This window comes from Xiphophorus couchianus, chromosome 17 (assembly GCF_001444195.1).
Source record: "Xiphophorus couchianus chromosome 17, X_couchianus-1.0, whole genome shotgun sequence".
NCBI classification, from domain to species: Eukaryota; Metazoa; Chordata; class Actinopteri; order Cyprinodontiformes; family Poeciliidae; genus Xiphophorus; species Xiphophorus couchianus.
The window spans coordinates 15,749,867-15,765,492 of record NC_040244.1 but is presented as its reverse complement, the minus strand read 5'-3'; the positions used below and the strand labels follow the sequence as shown (position 1 = coordinate 15,765,492).

General features: G+C 37.1%; 1 protein-coding gene across 1 annotated transcript; it reads right to left on the bottom strand.

Annotated features, from left to right (window-relative positions):
* Positions 1-852: 852 nt before the first annotated feature.
* LOC114161035 (plexin-C1-like) lies at positions 853-13,264 on the bottom strand. Its single transcript, XM_028044061.1, has 16 exons — positions 12,273-13,264; positions 9,562-9,690; positions 7,730-7,864; positions 7,549-7,643; positions 7,365-7,470; positions 7,133-7,286; positions 5,973-6,060; positions 5,621-5,696; positions 5,399-5,440; positions 5,162-5,295; positions 4,785-4,964; positions 4,147-4,264; positions 2,844-3,014; positions 2,601-2,771; positions 2,283-2,382; positions 853-2,055 (listed from the first exon to the last, which is right to left on the bottom strand). The coding sequence occupies exons 1-16, from the start codon at positions 13,203-13,205 to the stop codon at positions 2,009-2,011; spliced, it is 2,679 nt and encodes an 892-aa protein (XP_027899862.1). The 5' UTR covers positions 13,206-13,264; the 3' UTR covers positions 853-2,008.
* Between the last annotated feature and the right edge of the window lie 2,362 nt (positions 13,265-15,626).

The following is a 15,626-nucleotide window of genomic DNA, read 5'->3' as shown; positions in this document are numbered from 1 at the left end:
GTTATGTTTCCTTTTTTTCTTCATTGTGGAACTTCTTTGCGGAACATTTTTTGGGTTCTCATATTCTCTAGTTCTCTTTGGGATGAACTCTCTAGTTCCTTACGGTGGTGGTGTTTCAAATGAGTCCACGATTCTTTTTTCCTGTATCTGTAATAGCGTCGGGCGATTGAACCAATTTATCTTCCATAGGCTCCTCCCTTCACTGGTTGTTTATTCTTTTAAGAGAGATTTCTATTTTTTCTATTTTTTTTATTATTGTTATTTGGTTGCTGTACGGAAGCCAAAGTACATAGCTCATAGAAAAAAATAACTAATGCTGTTTTTAATGGAACACACAAAAACTCGTTCAACTGCGAAGTGTTTATTTTCCTCCAAGTGCAGATTTATTCACTCTGTCTTGCTTATCGCCCAACCTTAATCTGTACTCATTTCCACCAGCAGGGGGCAGATGTGCACCGAGCCTTCTCTATGTGGCGGTATGCCCTGTGGGCTTTGAACGCACCACACAAGTGAGTACCGTACCGTCACATCTAGTCTAGTGACGTGGTGCCACACAGGATTTAATTTTTCAGACATTTCTTTAAAAAGAAGCAATGTCTTCTTTTTAAAGTATATTTTTTTATCTAACGCTACATTTTCTGTTTGATTTATATGTTAGGTTTTTTTTTGCTATCTAAAATAAAATGACCTTTATTATCCCATCTAATAGTAACTTTCAGCCGGGCTGCTGAATGTGCTGATAGGCGAACGCGTCGACAGCAATATTGGTCAACCTCTTGTACAAACACTTCACAAAGAAAGATAAAGATATGACTTACAGAAAGCACAGCACAAAGATTTCCCACATACACAGTGCCTACAAAACGTGTTCACCGCCTTTTATTGCTTTTAACAATCAAACATCAATAAAAATGAAAAAAAAAAAACAACTCAAAGTGTTAAAGTGAAAACTGACTTTGACAAATAAAAAATGTCAGATGAAATAAGTGATTGTATAAATATTCACCTCCTTCCAGCCAGTGTTCAGCTGTAGCTCTTCATTTTACCTTCGTCCTTTCCGACCCTCCCAGGGTCTGTGTTCTTCTTCTTCTTCACGGTCTCTCGGGTTGTGAGGTCGTCTGATCCAGGCACATCGTCACAAAGGTCACAATCCTTCCATTCTTTGACCTGAACCCAACAGGATGTTCACAGCCTTAAGAGATGTTTTTTCTATCCATACACTCTCTCCTCTCGGCTGATCTCCATGCCACTGGTTGGGAGACGACTGTCACCACTGGGCTGGACCTCTGCTGAATTAGGTCACTCACTTTGAAGGAGGTGAATATTTATGCAATCACTCATTTCTGCCACAGATTTTGAAATATGTTACATACATTTCCAAATATCAACAAGCAAGCGTAAGACAAAGAGTAAATATATATTTTAAAGGATCTAAGATGCATATAAACCTGTTTAGTTTTGCAATATTTGTCAGTCTATACATAAAATCAACAGGATTATCATTTATGCCCTTGATCACATTTCAGATTTCATTGTTACTTGCAATAAGCTAGAAAAGAATTTGTATGATACAACATGCAATCTCTGATCAAGATGATTTGACATTAACAGGAGAATTACAGAACAGAACGACTCCACCTCTCAGTTCTTTTGATGAAGCTGAACAAACACACAGCGGCAAGCTGCTAGGCCTCAGCGTCTGGAGATAAACACCATGTTTTACTCTGGCAGGTTATTGAGTTACATTAACCTGCTGCAGTTTTCTCCATTATTCTAAACTATAACTCTTTCTACCATAATGGTGGTCACTCAGAGGCTGTTGGCTTTTAATATGGCAAAGAATTTGCGGGAAATGAAAACATGGAAGAGGTTTCCCACTTACAAATTACAAAACTGTTCAACATAAAGGTAATCCTTGCGAGAAGCTATGTCATATCTAATATCAATGAATCCAACATTTCATAAATGACATATTTCCTGGAACTCTGAGGATGAAGGACGCCAAGGATCAGGGCTTGTTCTTCATAGCAAGGCACTGACAGATAATCACCAGCACTAAACAGTGGACAGATAAAAAAAAATGTCACTATTTACATCAAATTGACATGTGAATCTATCTATCTATCTATCTATCTATCTATCTATCTATCTATCTATCTATCTATCTATCTATCTATCTATCTATCTATCTATCTATCTATCTATCTATCTATCTATCTATCTATCTATCTAATCTAGGTTGAATATACCCAAGTTACACAGCACACACTCTTGAAATTTACCTGCAGTACCACAGGGAACCAGCAGAAGGCGCAGCATCAGAAGGTACTGATCAAACAGAGGTGGATTCCCCACCTGAACTGTCATTAGTCCATATTTAATCTGGAGGAAAAAATGACAACACTATATTAAATTGTATTTTTTTTTTTTTTTTTTACAAAAGGTTGTATTTGTACTCTATGACTTCAGGTCAGCATGAAGACTAAACATTAGATTTAATGGCTTACGCTAAATTACAAGCAGCACTGCTGTACACTAGGACTGTTTGATGTATCGCCACGCAAATGTTCAGATTGTACGTTGCCGATTAATAATATTACCATTAACTGAGAAAATTTGACATGAGTTGTGTTTTGAATTTGGCAGATGAAATAGTTTGCCCCAGTATGCGTTTTATTTTTGCCCTTCATGATGCAGGGGTATTGCTTGCCATCCTTTAAGCCCCACACTGATAACTCTTCTGTTGTCATCTCCAGGCCCCCGTCTAGACACTGAAGAGAACAGAAACAAATTACAACTGACATTTCCATCACATGTAGATACTAAAAGTAAAACAAAATCACCTGGATCATAACTTGGACATCGTTTCCTGTCCTCCTTGATACAAATGTGGGAAACTGTGGCTCTGGATGGTAGTTTATTGCAGAGCAAGACAATGTTTCATTGGCTACTTTCAAATACAGTCTGTAGGACCATGAGGCAGTTCTTCCGTCAAGTGTTTCATAGGTGAGATTCTGTAAAGAATTTAAAAACATTCACAGTTATTACATTTACCACCAGAGGATAAGAAGGTGAATGTGTTGGTGACTGAAGTGACTATTAAACAACCTAATGTGATAAAAAATCTTAATAAAATAAGCCAATAAAAACTCTCAGGCATGAATACGACGTCGGAGATCATGGAAACTACATGTCAGCCAACTTCTGCATGTCTTCTTTGATGCAAAGACCAATCTGAGTTTTTCTATTACTGACAAAATTACAGATTTTCTTTTTAGTATGGATGACTGATTACCAATAATTTAGACATTTCTGCAATAATTAATTTTTTTTTTGGTCTGTTATCATAGTCTAATGTTAAATATCATGTGTTCAAACCTGTTAAATGTCAGCCTGTGGGAAATTAACCTACATAATGTGTTTACCAAGTGAACTGACTTACTGAAATACATGAACGTTTCATTAATATTCTAATCTACTAAATATGACTAGTTGAGAACTAGTGCCTCTGCTTAGCTACTGCTGCCATCAAGGCAGGTAGGAGGAAAATTACACAGGAGAAAATAAATAACATCTGAAATATCTTGAAATAATTCCTGAAATATCCTTCCTGAAAAGTCAAACATGCAAATTTGTCTGCACAAAAATAGCTGATGTGCATTTCACTTGACTTTTATTTTAAGTCAGCTTCAAATCAGTTTGAATCAAATACAACGTGGTGCATACTTTGAATTAAAGAGTTTATGTCCCAACTCAATTAGAATTGGTAAGAGAATTGATGAGGAATCTAATCGATAATGGAATTGGCATTGATAAATTCTTGTCAGTTCCTATCTCTAGCTAGCACTTAGCATTCGTCAACAACTCGGTGACAGCAGTAAGCACATTGAGCAACACAAATATTTGTTCAGTTGAAACACATTGTGCTAAATAGTTAAACATAATTTAACGAAGCTTCAAGGCACATAATTTGCCTCAAGGAATTTCAATAATTGAGGTACTCAGATCCTACAGGCCTCGTATAGAAACAGTTAGGAAAAATGTCTGTTAGGCATAAATGCAGTTACTAAAATGAATGGAAGTCAATACAAAGTCCTAAAAAGTCCTAAAATACAAACCTATATGTGTGTGTGTCCATACACCCACCTCAAAGGTTTTGTTCTCAGGAACTGTTTCTTTGTAATAGTTGTCTGAGCCAGCATAGTGCACGACCATTTCCACAAAGTCCAAATAAGATCCAAAAATTGTGACCTTCCTCTTCCCACTGTATGATGACGGAAACAGTGAGAGAAGAAAATCATTACAGTCGTCTAGACCTGTAAAAATGATCCACATATGAAATGATTTTGTCTTCATCAGGCCTATGTACAATAGGAAATATAATAAAACATAAGATGCTGAAAAGTTCCACTGTAAGTATTTTGTAAACATTAGGAGCAAACCAACTGTGGAATCATTTTTAGATGAATGATTGGTTTGAAATCTTTTTAGGGTGCGTTAACTATCCACTCTCCTTTACAGTTTAATCATTAATCCTTACTGGTGCTGATTGTATGATCAATACTGATACTTTACTTAAAGTGACACTTTATAGGAAACCTTAAAATCATTTGTCACCATATTTGCATTAAATGAGGCAACACATGCTAACTAGTTTAGAGTTTCAACTCGAGTTGTGCTGCTGCTTAAATAGTGATCTCTCCCATAATCTGTGTAATATATCCAGCTCTTTTAATACCCATTATAAAATGTGGATATTTCTGCAATCACATATCTTCCGTTACCTTCTCCAGGTAAAGACAGGTAACCGTTCAGTACAAGATGGCGCTGACTGGTAGGTTATATCAGCTTCGCCGTGGCAACTCCCATCAGACAGGACAGCACACACTTTGGCTTCAGCTTCATTGGTTCTACTGGGAATGTGGAACGTCAGACTCTCACCAGTGTTGTTCCAAACTGGAGATCTAATCAGTCAGACATGTTGGAACAGAGGAAAAAGAACCTAATTTTAGATCTCATTATATCATAAGAATGAAAATCAGACTCACAAATGTCAAAGGCTGGCATTCTTTCTGGATCAATAGGTTCCTGAGCACTTTTAAACATTTTCACTTTAGCTAGATGATCACAAAATGGTAGCTTAGCATAAAGAGTGACTTACTCCTGTGGGGAACAGTCCATTTCTGCGTGGACCTTGACGGCAATCACATCTGTGAGGTTGTGACCTCTCAAAGTAGCGTTATTTCTGCCGTAGTAAGACACACGACTGGGAAAGACGGAGATGTTCCCCGGCCGCTGTCAGAAAACCCAAAATAAACTGCCTCAGTGTTTTAACTTCTCTGGTGTTATTCTGAACTTGGGTGAGAGTCAGAAGAACCGTGTGGAACGTTAGACTCACCACAAGGTTTCCCTGAGAGGTGGACTTTCGGCAAACACTGTCCTACGAACCAAAGAACAGGAACAAATTCAACAGGCAGAAATGTCTGCTTCCATTTCCTAACCTGCTTCTTTTCGCCGGTCAGTATACAACTGTTTCAGGCAAATGTTGGTTTAAAACTGAATGCATCACAGGTAAACTTGGAGACTTTTCTTTAAAAACCATCTGAAAAGGTCTGATTACATTCCGCACTCCTTCACTGTCCCAGGTACAGCGGCTCTCCCTCCAGCCACATCCGGCTCTGATGCACTGCTGACACCTGCAGAGAAAACAACAACATAGTTGTAGTAATATATCGGTGCACAACAATGGTAACGATTATTACAAACGGTACAAAAACACACAATACATGTCGATGTCTTTTTTTTCTCTCGTCTTAATGACTTTTTCACATTCGCCCAGGTTTATTTAGGACAGTTTCCTTCAATAAACAAATAACCACGCTTATCATTTGAAAACGTTTGGAGTTGAGATTTATTGTTGGCTGATTAAAATATCTTGAAATTTGAAATCTGTAAAGCGTAAATGAACTTACGAGAGTGAAATGTCAGAACAGTCGAATAGCTTTAGATGCTTCGTCAGTGTTGTTTTGTTGAATGCAATATTTACAGTGACATCAAGTTCTGCAAATGGAAAAAAAAAATCACAGCAGTTATTTTTGACAAAATACTGTACAGTAGGAAACATTTTAATACACTGTACAGCAGTGTGCACATATAGACAGCAGGAGGCCATTTTAGTTAGTCAAACATTAAATACATGAATAAGACCAAACAAGCTGGGAAATGTTACAATTCATACGCTACTGAAATTGTATTTAATAGATTCTCAGATTCTGTGCTTTTGATTGCAGTATGGAGCAACATGGAGGTTTGTACTGACATGCGCTGTAGGACACAGGAAGACTTCACTACTACTTACACTATTTAGCTCTCACCAAAATATTTGGTTCATTTTGGTGAGCGAATACACACTTGTGTTACACTCAGCAAGTAAAAACAAACAAGTAATCTTTGTACTATTGAGATTATGTAACTCTGGGTAAAGTAGATTTAGTCACTGGTTACCCAGGTAACTGGTTCAGTGTTTCTTACCAGGTAGATTGATCAGATTAGCCTGCTTTGATGCATAATAAGGTTATATCAACATGATAGGAAATGAAGCATAGAGTTCCTTGGCAGAATTGCACTGAATATAAAGTTGTCTTCTTTTTTTAAAGGTACAATGAAAGATTATTTCTTTTTTTGCATCTTTACATTGATGACAACAAGATGAATAAGAACCAAGCTGATAAATAGTTCTTATTGAGTATTGCAACAGATAAGTGAACCCTGAGAGATTTCAACAGAGTTGCATTTTAGTCCAGCCTCATGCGAACTGTGTCAACAAATAACAGTTCCTACTGGATCTTGATTTAGGATTTTTAGGATTTGCACCCTGGTTAAATTATATTTGTTCTGTCAGAAAGATGGCTTTCACACAAGATTGTAATAATTGGGCTCCATTATGACTTTACTGTCAGCTATTTCTGATTTTGAAATATGTGGTAATCAAGATTAATGTAAATTGTAGTTTTTATTACTGTGGTTTTCATTTGTAATATTTAATGATAAGCCAGATGATAAATCATGCAAGCCTAGGAGTTTTGCAATGACGTAGGGCCAACGACAAATTTATTTACCAAACGTTACTGACCTTCAGCATTAAACTCGTCAGAGAGAATGCAGGTGCATTGTGGGTACTGAGGTTGTGGCAGACAATGCCAGCGAAGGTTTGTGACGAACTCACAGGTAAGTTCAGACCGAATCTTCTGTGCCACAGTCAGGTGAACTTTGATGACTACTTTGACCTGAGGAAGGAGCGAATAAAAGAAATCAATAACTTTTAGTTCCAACTGAAAAAAGTCATCAGTCTGTTATTGATCCACCTGTCCAGTGGAGTCCTTGTCAGCTCTGTAGGAAATCACTTCCTGTTGGTATTCATCAGGGATGGACATCCAGTCGTCTTTGCACTCATCTTTACTAAATGTGCAGCTGAAAAGAAATTCAAACATGTCGTCACGACTTTCAGAATTTTCTGGAGGATTCAGCCGCACCTGAAGTTTCTCTGACCTTTCCTCAGAGACACACCAGACACAGAATGGATCCGTACGACACTCCTCCGCACTCGTGTATTCTCCGCAGTTCAACACTGTTACGCGCTCAATCTGGAAGAAAACTCAAAGATTCAGACACACTTTAACATGCAGTTTAGTAAAGGCAACATGAAAAACTAAAAAACAAAAGTGGTTACCTGTTTTTTAAACTGCAGATATATGTATTTATGATCCACTGGGTCCAGAAGGATTTTTGAAAAAATTTTCTCATTACCACTGGCCCTGTAGTGCTCCTTTGGACATGCTGGGCGATTGTTCTTGTCCACAGGAAGCTGACAACAGCAGAACAGATATTTACCATTTTTGTGTGTTTTTTTTATGTGAAACCATTTAACCTGCCTTGTTGCTGAAATGTGCTAAACAATTAAACTTGATTGATTGAATTGTCTCTTTGGCGTCTGAACTCCTGCTGGGTTGCTCTTGCTGTGGTAGGCATTGGTTTCTGTTGGTCTTGTGCTGAAAGTTTATCACCTGCCTAGATAAATACCTCTGTAACTGTTCTTCAGTCCAGCCTCTTCCAGCCATTAAAAAACTTCTTGGGGGCGCTAATGGGGGCTGTTCGCCCATGGTGCCAAACTGGCTAGGACCGCCTCTGGCTGTGGCTATTATGTAGTAGCACCACCATCAGTGTGAGAATGTGTACTGTTAAGTACTGTGGCGTTCAGAGGACCTCTGAACTAGCTGGTTCTTTCAAACATGCTTTACTCTCTGTAATTCTGTGCTGGTTACACAAGACCAGCTTTGCTTCTGTAAGCTGCATCATCATGGGCCAATGTTGCCTCTAGGTTCTGAAAGGAGTTTGCGTGTCTTTATGCTATATAAGCAAGCATCTCTGTTTCTGTGGTTCAACACTTACTTTGTGATCTTATCTAGTGATAGATGAGCTGAATTTACATCTATTAGCAGGCTTTTGAATGTACTAACAGTTTTAGCCCAATTGTAGTACACCCAAATTTTGGTCGATTTTCAGTGTCGTTCACTTATCTGGGCTCAATAATTGGGGCTTGACCCCTGCTGTCTCTTTTCATTGACTGTCTCAGTATTTATAAGCAGGCAGTGGGTTAAAGAAAAGCCGCAGAAGCCTCCAGTTTTCACTGGACACTTTAGTTTTACTATGAAGAAGCTTAAAGCTACAAATATAGCTTATATAGTTTAAGCTAAAAAAAAAACTTAAAATGGCTCTAATACACACAAACATTGATATGATTCTGTACAGAAGTTTACATACAATTATGGACATTAATGTTACATTCATTTTGAGTTTTTTATTGTAGCATTTGAACTGCTCTTTTTACAGAATGGAGAAACTATGAACAATACAATACAACTATATACAATTTCAATGGTTACTAAAAACTAGAACTGGAACTGCATATTTGAGTATATTGTGGATTTTCTCCACACACTGTCAAACATTTGCATACAGACTCAAATACATGCATACACTACTTCTACTGGTATCTGGATAATGTGCTTTTGTAGGCTGCAGCAAAACCATATGCTTTTGTAACCAACAAGAAACCATTTGTACCCTCTCTTTATCAGAACTTTTTGTTTAAATTGGTTAGTTTTCTGGGTTATGTTTTAATAAGGTTGCAGCAATTCCAGAAACGTATTGGTAGCCAGCTTAATCCATCCAAAATTTTGCCTTGGATTTAAGTTTTGGATCATGGTTCAGCACAGAATGAGCTGAAAGCTAATAAGGCTCACAACTGGTAGCAACTGGAAACCAAAAAGACATCTGATGACAGACTTGACTTGACAACTAGACAGATTAGACAAGGACCCGACGAGGAACAAGGAACACAAGTGGGATTAAATACACAGAGGGTAATCAGGGAACAATCAAGGGGTAGACAGGACAACACGGAGACTCAATAGACACAGAAACCTAAAATAAACACAAAGAAAAACTCAAATCCTCACAAAGATGAGATATAATATCTGTTTCTGAAACACAACCACTGACCTTAATGAGCTGCCCGTTGCTTGTTCCAATGAAGAAAACCGTCCAGCTGTCCTGCTTCACCGCCAACACAGAGTTCATGTATTTCTTCTTGAACAGAACAGCCTTCGGTTCTAGGGACTTTGGTTCTGACTAAGAAATAGACACATTATTACATCTGATGACTATTGATGATCTGATAAATATTTTACAAATCAGTGAATCTTGAGAAGTGGGACAAAATGGGTTTAAATTTTCCCCTTTTTTTTTTTTTAATTATTCCTCAAGCTTATGTATACAAATATGACAAATAATGTTTTGAAAATGTAAAGATGCTAAAGTGCAGGCTCCCAGTTGCAAGTTTTTTGAAAATTAATTTTTTAATGGACCTGACTCAGAACTTTGTCATCACCATCTGACAAAAATTTATATAAAACAAATTTTTTAATGACCTATTAGTGATATTTTTACTCAGTTTTACAGACAAATGCTTCTCAAGGAACAAGAGAAATATCATTTAAAACAAAAAACAACATAAAGTCCATTTGACAGTTGACACAGAACTGAAGGTGGTGACAAACTAGTGAGTAAAAAGAAATACTTAATACATGTGAAGTAATTACATTTATGTAAAATACATTAAAATGAATTAGCTGCACATTTAAGTGAGATTTGTCAACACTATCACTGAAAGAGTCACACTGTCAGTTAAAAACACTGATCGAGTTGACTTAATACCAAACGACCTCAATTTACAGGATGTTACTCATATTTAGCTCAATATATGAGCTAAAATATATGAGCTCATATATTGTAGCTCATCAGGTCCATGCAATCTTTACAATATACTAAAATTAAGCATTTAGTTCACAAAATTTCATCAAAGTTTTGTAAATTGTCAGTTATGGTGTTGACACATCCTGGTTGTGACGAACAACTTAGGAATAAAACGGAAGAAAAAAACTAAATAACATAAGCTAACTGGAGCTGCCTAGCCCTTAGCAAAGGAAGAGATCATGGGGTCCTCAAAAGTTTTGATGTACCCCACTAATGCCTGATTTTTTATTTTATTTTATTTTTTTTATATTCTTTTTATGTCTGACGGTGTTGACAAAAACTTGGGACGAATTTCAATTGAGTTGAAAAAATATATAAAAATAATTTTTAATTAAATTTATTGATACTTTTGTAATTATTTATTTGAATACTTATACTTAATTGTCATAATATATTATCTCAGTATTCCTTTAATTGTTTTAAACTATTATAATGTATAGAGTTCTGCTCCAGGACAAAGGATTTTAAAGACACCATCCACCTGCTACAAAGTTTAAAATAAAAAATATTCTGCAAACATTGTTGTGCTCACATGGCCCAGGTTAGTTTAGTAAGATATTTGAAAAAAAATCTATTTTGTGTATATAATTTTTTCAAATTTTGTGCTTTATCCATAGGACCTGTTTTGTCCCTCTTCTCAAGAGTCACTGAAATATATATATATATAATTGGGCTAAATGTAAGTTGAGTAAATATGGTTATATTTGTTTATATTGGACAGAAAGGCAAATTCAAATATGTAAGTCCTACTTGAACACACGTGTCTTCAACTAATAAACAACAATGAAGATGGTTTTATTTAACTTATTTTAAGTTAAAGCCACTGACGTGAATGGCATGATGTGAATGGCTACATGCAAATACTATTCTAAGGAAAGAGCTCAAGTTAACATTATACACATTAGTCACTACACTACCTACCCACTAAAACACTGTTAGGTTAAGTTACAATAGTAACTACAGCAGTAAGTTAAGTTACTACCAACCACCTGGGTGACACTCATCCCACTTCATTCTACATCACTCCTCTAACTACCAGGATTCATACCCCCACCCTGTATTCTCTGTTTTGCTTTTATGAAATGGTCAGAGATCCAGCGCTACACTTCTCTGCCGACAGCCTCCTCTGTGGACAACACTGTCCAAGGAGGACAGTTTCCATCCAGGAGTAACTAGCCATTTTCCAGGCTTATTATAATAGTAGTTATTTAGTGTAGAACCATACAAATGTGCATAATTCCTCACTGCATCAGATAAATATTCCTCAAAAGTATTTATGTCTCCCACAGATACAAAACCAGATGGTGGAAGCGGACTAGTTGAAGCAAAATATCAACATTGCTGTCCAAGTTTATTTTCTTATACAACGTCTGACCAATCACAATTATTCACCCTGGCTGGTGTTGAGTTCGGCAGGCAGATGCCTCTCTGTGAACAAAATGACACAGTTTTCATCACTGGAGTATGTCAGTGAGAGCGAGTTTTGGCACTTTGAATGAAGTATGTGAGAGCCTTTCTGCCTTCATTTAGTATTTTACAACCTATCCTTACTATGTTGGTATTTAAACACAACTGAGAATGAATAGAATAGAAATATTCTTTGGTAGCAGCGTTTCCATTACAAATGGGCACAAATCTTTGTCAATATTCTTCTAATGTTGAAAACACAAAATTGCGGTGGTTCCATGACGAAATTAAATTAAAATTTGGTCATTTAAATTCAAAATTAAAACTGCTTTATGCTGGCTTGTATAAACTTACAAAATTTAAAAATTTTGAAACGTAATGACTTACATTGCTTAAGAACGTAAGTCATTAAAAATCAGAAATATTTCACTATGACAAAAAAATTAATTGGAATAAATATGTAATTCTGCGCAGCATATATAGCAACTCACCGGGTTTTTTGGCTTGTCCACCAATGTATAAAAGTCAGGATCTGTGTTTGCCTCCCTGCTGAGATCAGGACTGACGTCAAACAGCAGCAGCTCAGTGTTGCTTTCTCCTCCGTCCACACTGAACACTCCACTCCACAGGACCTGCTGTCCACCTGGGACGACCGAGGAGGCCAGCAGTCTGCTGCCTCCAGAGGAACTGAGAGTCGCTCCATGAAGAGACTCCAGAGTCTGAGTTTTGTTGGTTTTAGCCTGAAGCCAGATCAGACGGACTTTGTTGGTTTTACCTCCTGATGCCACGTTGGAGAACAGATACACTGTTGAGTTGATCTGGAATCCGTCCACAAACTCTACATCAGCTTCAGTTTGGATCCCAGGTTTATCACCTGATTGACCAGACCAGGAAAATATTTCCCCAGGCTGGTTTTGATCAGTGTTTTGAAGGTTGATTGTCTTTAAATCAGTGCTACACTTTGTCTTGTCTCTCGGGTTCTTTATTGCTGTCAGAATGTAAGTCTCAGTCTGACCTGAATCCTCCTTCACATCCACCAGAAAGCTGACAGACCCACTGCTGCTCCTCTGAGGTCCCACCTGGATGGATTTACTGTAAACAGTTTTTTTGATGTTCTTCTGGTCCCGAATCTCACAGTAACAGTTTCGTTTTTCATTCACACCACAGCTGATCAATCTGTTGTTCTTATCAAATAAGAACACGTAAATGCTAAAATTTGCGGGAAGCTGAGCCGTCTCAGGGCTCTGGCTGGGATCCACATTCAGGTTGACCCACCGATAAAGTGTCTTTACTGTAGCGACATAAAGACTGTTGTTAGCCACGGCCACCTGTTGAATGTCCTCTTTAACTGTGAACTTTTCTTCCTTCAGACTCCAAACAGGTTCTCCACAGATCAAGTAAAGCAGACAGAGCAGCAGAATCATCTTGTTCTAAAGGAAGCGGCTCTGAGATAAGGACGGACTGCAGGTCGGTTTGATCCTTGTGTCTCTGCAGAAATGTGGGTAAATGTGCTGCGTCTGTGTCAGAAGTGAGAGGGAGGGAGCTCAACTTCACGTCATCTTCTCTTGTTACATGTCAGCCAAAGTCCTATTCAAAGAATATTGAAGGCAAATTCATCCAAAAGCTTTGTTGTTCAACCTTTTTAATAAATGTATTTTTATGTGCTCACTTTGTTTCTACTCCTTGTGATTTAACTGAACAGATTTTTATTGAACTGTAAAGTCAACAATTTAAGTTTTTGTATTTCAAATTCAAATTGTATTGCAATTCAAAATCTGGAGCATCAACTGTTTTGTTTGTCCCTGGACATCTGGAAATTTCTCAGTATTTTTCTTGAGGGATGCAGAGAAATATATTTAAAGTTTCATCCAATTTGTCAGTCAAAAACAGAATTTCTTATAACGTCGAAGTTAAGTGAAATTATAAAAGAATTGTAATTCTCCTTGTACTTAAATAGAAAATATAAACCTTTAATCCTGTCACTTTATTGTACGATCATTTATTTTTGTTTATCCCCTTTTTGCTATAAAACACTTCTGCTAGTGTGACCCAAGCCCTTGTGAGCTCTTAAAGCCATAGTTCTTATTCAGATCTGTAAAATACATAGCTGAAAATATGGCCCATTGTGAATATTGCACATGTTGAATCCACCTAAACATAACTCATTTTGGCTCCAGCTGGAATTGATACATCACTTTTCAACATCTCTCAGAGAGATTTGTATTTTACTGTAGTACACTGCACTATTTCACTTTATTTTAGAGTCACATAAAGTCAGCCTTTAATCACCTGAGAAAACATCTCCAGGATTAGAGGACTAATGTCTGAGCAAGATCTAGAAACTCATCCATCTTTGGTCGCTTTGATAACTGTAACAGTGTCTTCTCAGGTCTGCCTAAAACAAATTAATCCTCCAGCTGCAGCTGATCCAGAACGCTGCTGCTGGTGTTCTGACTAAAACCAGGAAGGTAGAGAACATCAACCAGTTCTACGGTCCTTCCACTGAGAGAATAGACTTTAAAATACTGTTGGTAGTTTATAAATTATCACCACGACACATTAAAGATCTGCTGTTGCTGTATCAACCTTCCAGACCTCTCAGGTCTTCAGGTTCTGGTTCTGCTCTGCATTAGAACCAGAACCAGAACCAAACATGGAGAAGCAACATTCCGTTTCTGTGCACCACAAATCTGGAACAAACTTCCATAAAACTGCAAAACGGCTGAAACACTGAGTTCCTTTAAAACAAGGCTAAAACCCGCCAGCTGTTCAAAGTTGCTTTTGAACTCTAAACAATGGAACATTGACCCATTTATATGATTTTATCAATGTCGTTTGACAAATGCAAACAACACTGCATTTGTCGCCATTGCAATGTTGACTGTTGACTTTTGAAAACCAGTCAACAACTGGTTTTCACAGCTGTTGACTGTGTGATGGGTTTATGATGTTTGTTTGTTTTCATGAAGTAAAGCTCTTTGAACTGCCTTGTTGCTAAGATGTGCTATGTGAATAAACTTGATTATTTCAAGATAAAATAAGCTGTCGTCAGCATAAAGATGACACTATTCTTAAACATAGCATAAAAATAATTAATTAGGTCAATCCAAGTCTAGAACTCTCCGGAACAAGCATTATTTGAATCTTTTAAGCATTGTTTTTCTTCTTCTTCTTAATGTTGTCTCTGCAATAAAATTGCGATAAATGGTGCAGTAGCTCTGAGGTTTAACAAGATGCATACTCAAGATCCGTCAGATACACAAGAAGCTCGTTATCACCATCCATCATGGCTGTTTCTGAGCAATGATGGAAGCCTGACTGAAAAAAAAGGATCTGCCAGACAACGTCTCTGTAAACAGGAACAATAACTGCACAGATTCCTCTAGAAGTAATGTTTATAGGAGAAAACACAAGAATAAAGTGGCGCATGGAGTTATAAAAATGCTTTCTTAAATTTTCTGTTTCATCAGGAAGTCTCTGAGAAACTCTGTGAGCCAACGTTTACACCAACTGCTGTGGTGGCTACAGACATTTTACATGGCTCTTTGAAATGTTGGTGGTTTTAACCACATTCTAGATGTTTAGACAAAAACTGCAAAACACAAAATTTTTTATGACTACAGTTCTTGAGAAAGTTATACAAATGTATCAATATTGGTACCATTTAGTCAACATTCTTAACACTTTTCTTTTTAACAACTGTAAGGTACATTTTTAGAAAGACACCATTAGTATGATGTCTTTCCTTTTTTGACACATTTGGGTCAAAAATAAGTAGACGTCATATGTGTAGATGTTGTTGGTCTATGTTGTTGCTATGTGTCTTTGGTTGACTCATATGGTCT

Excerpts from the sequence above, each read along its gene's own strand:
- LOC114161035 (XM_028044061.1), bottom strand. The coding sequence starts at position 13,205 with ATGATTCTGCTGCTCTGTCTGCTTTACTTGATCTGTGGAGAACCTGTT. Across the intron at positions 4,965-5,161 it reads ATGGACTGTTCCCCACAGGA|ATCTCCAGTTTGGAACAACA; the intron begins GTAAGTCACTCT and ends CTGACTGATTAG. Across the intron at positions 3,015-4,146 it reads CTGAGAACAAAACCTTTGAG|AATCTCACCTATGAAACACT; the intron begins GTGGGTGTATGG and ends AATTCTTTACAG.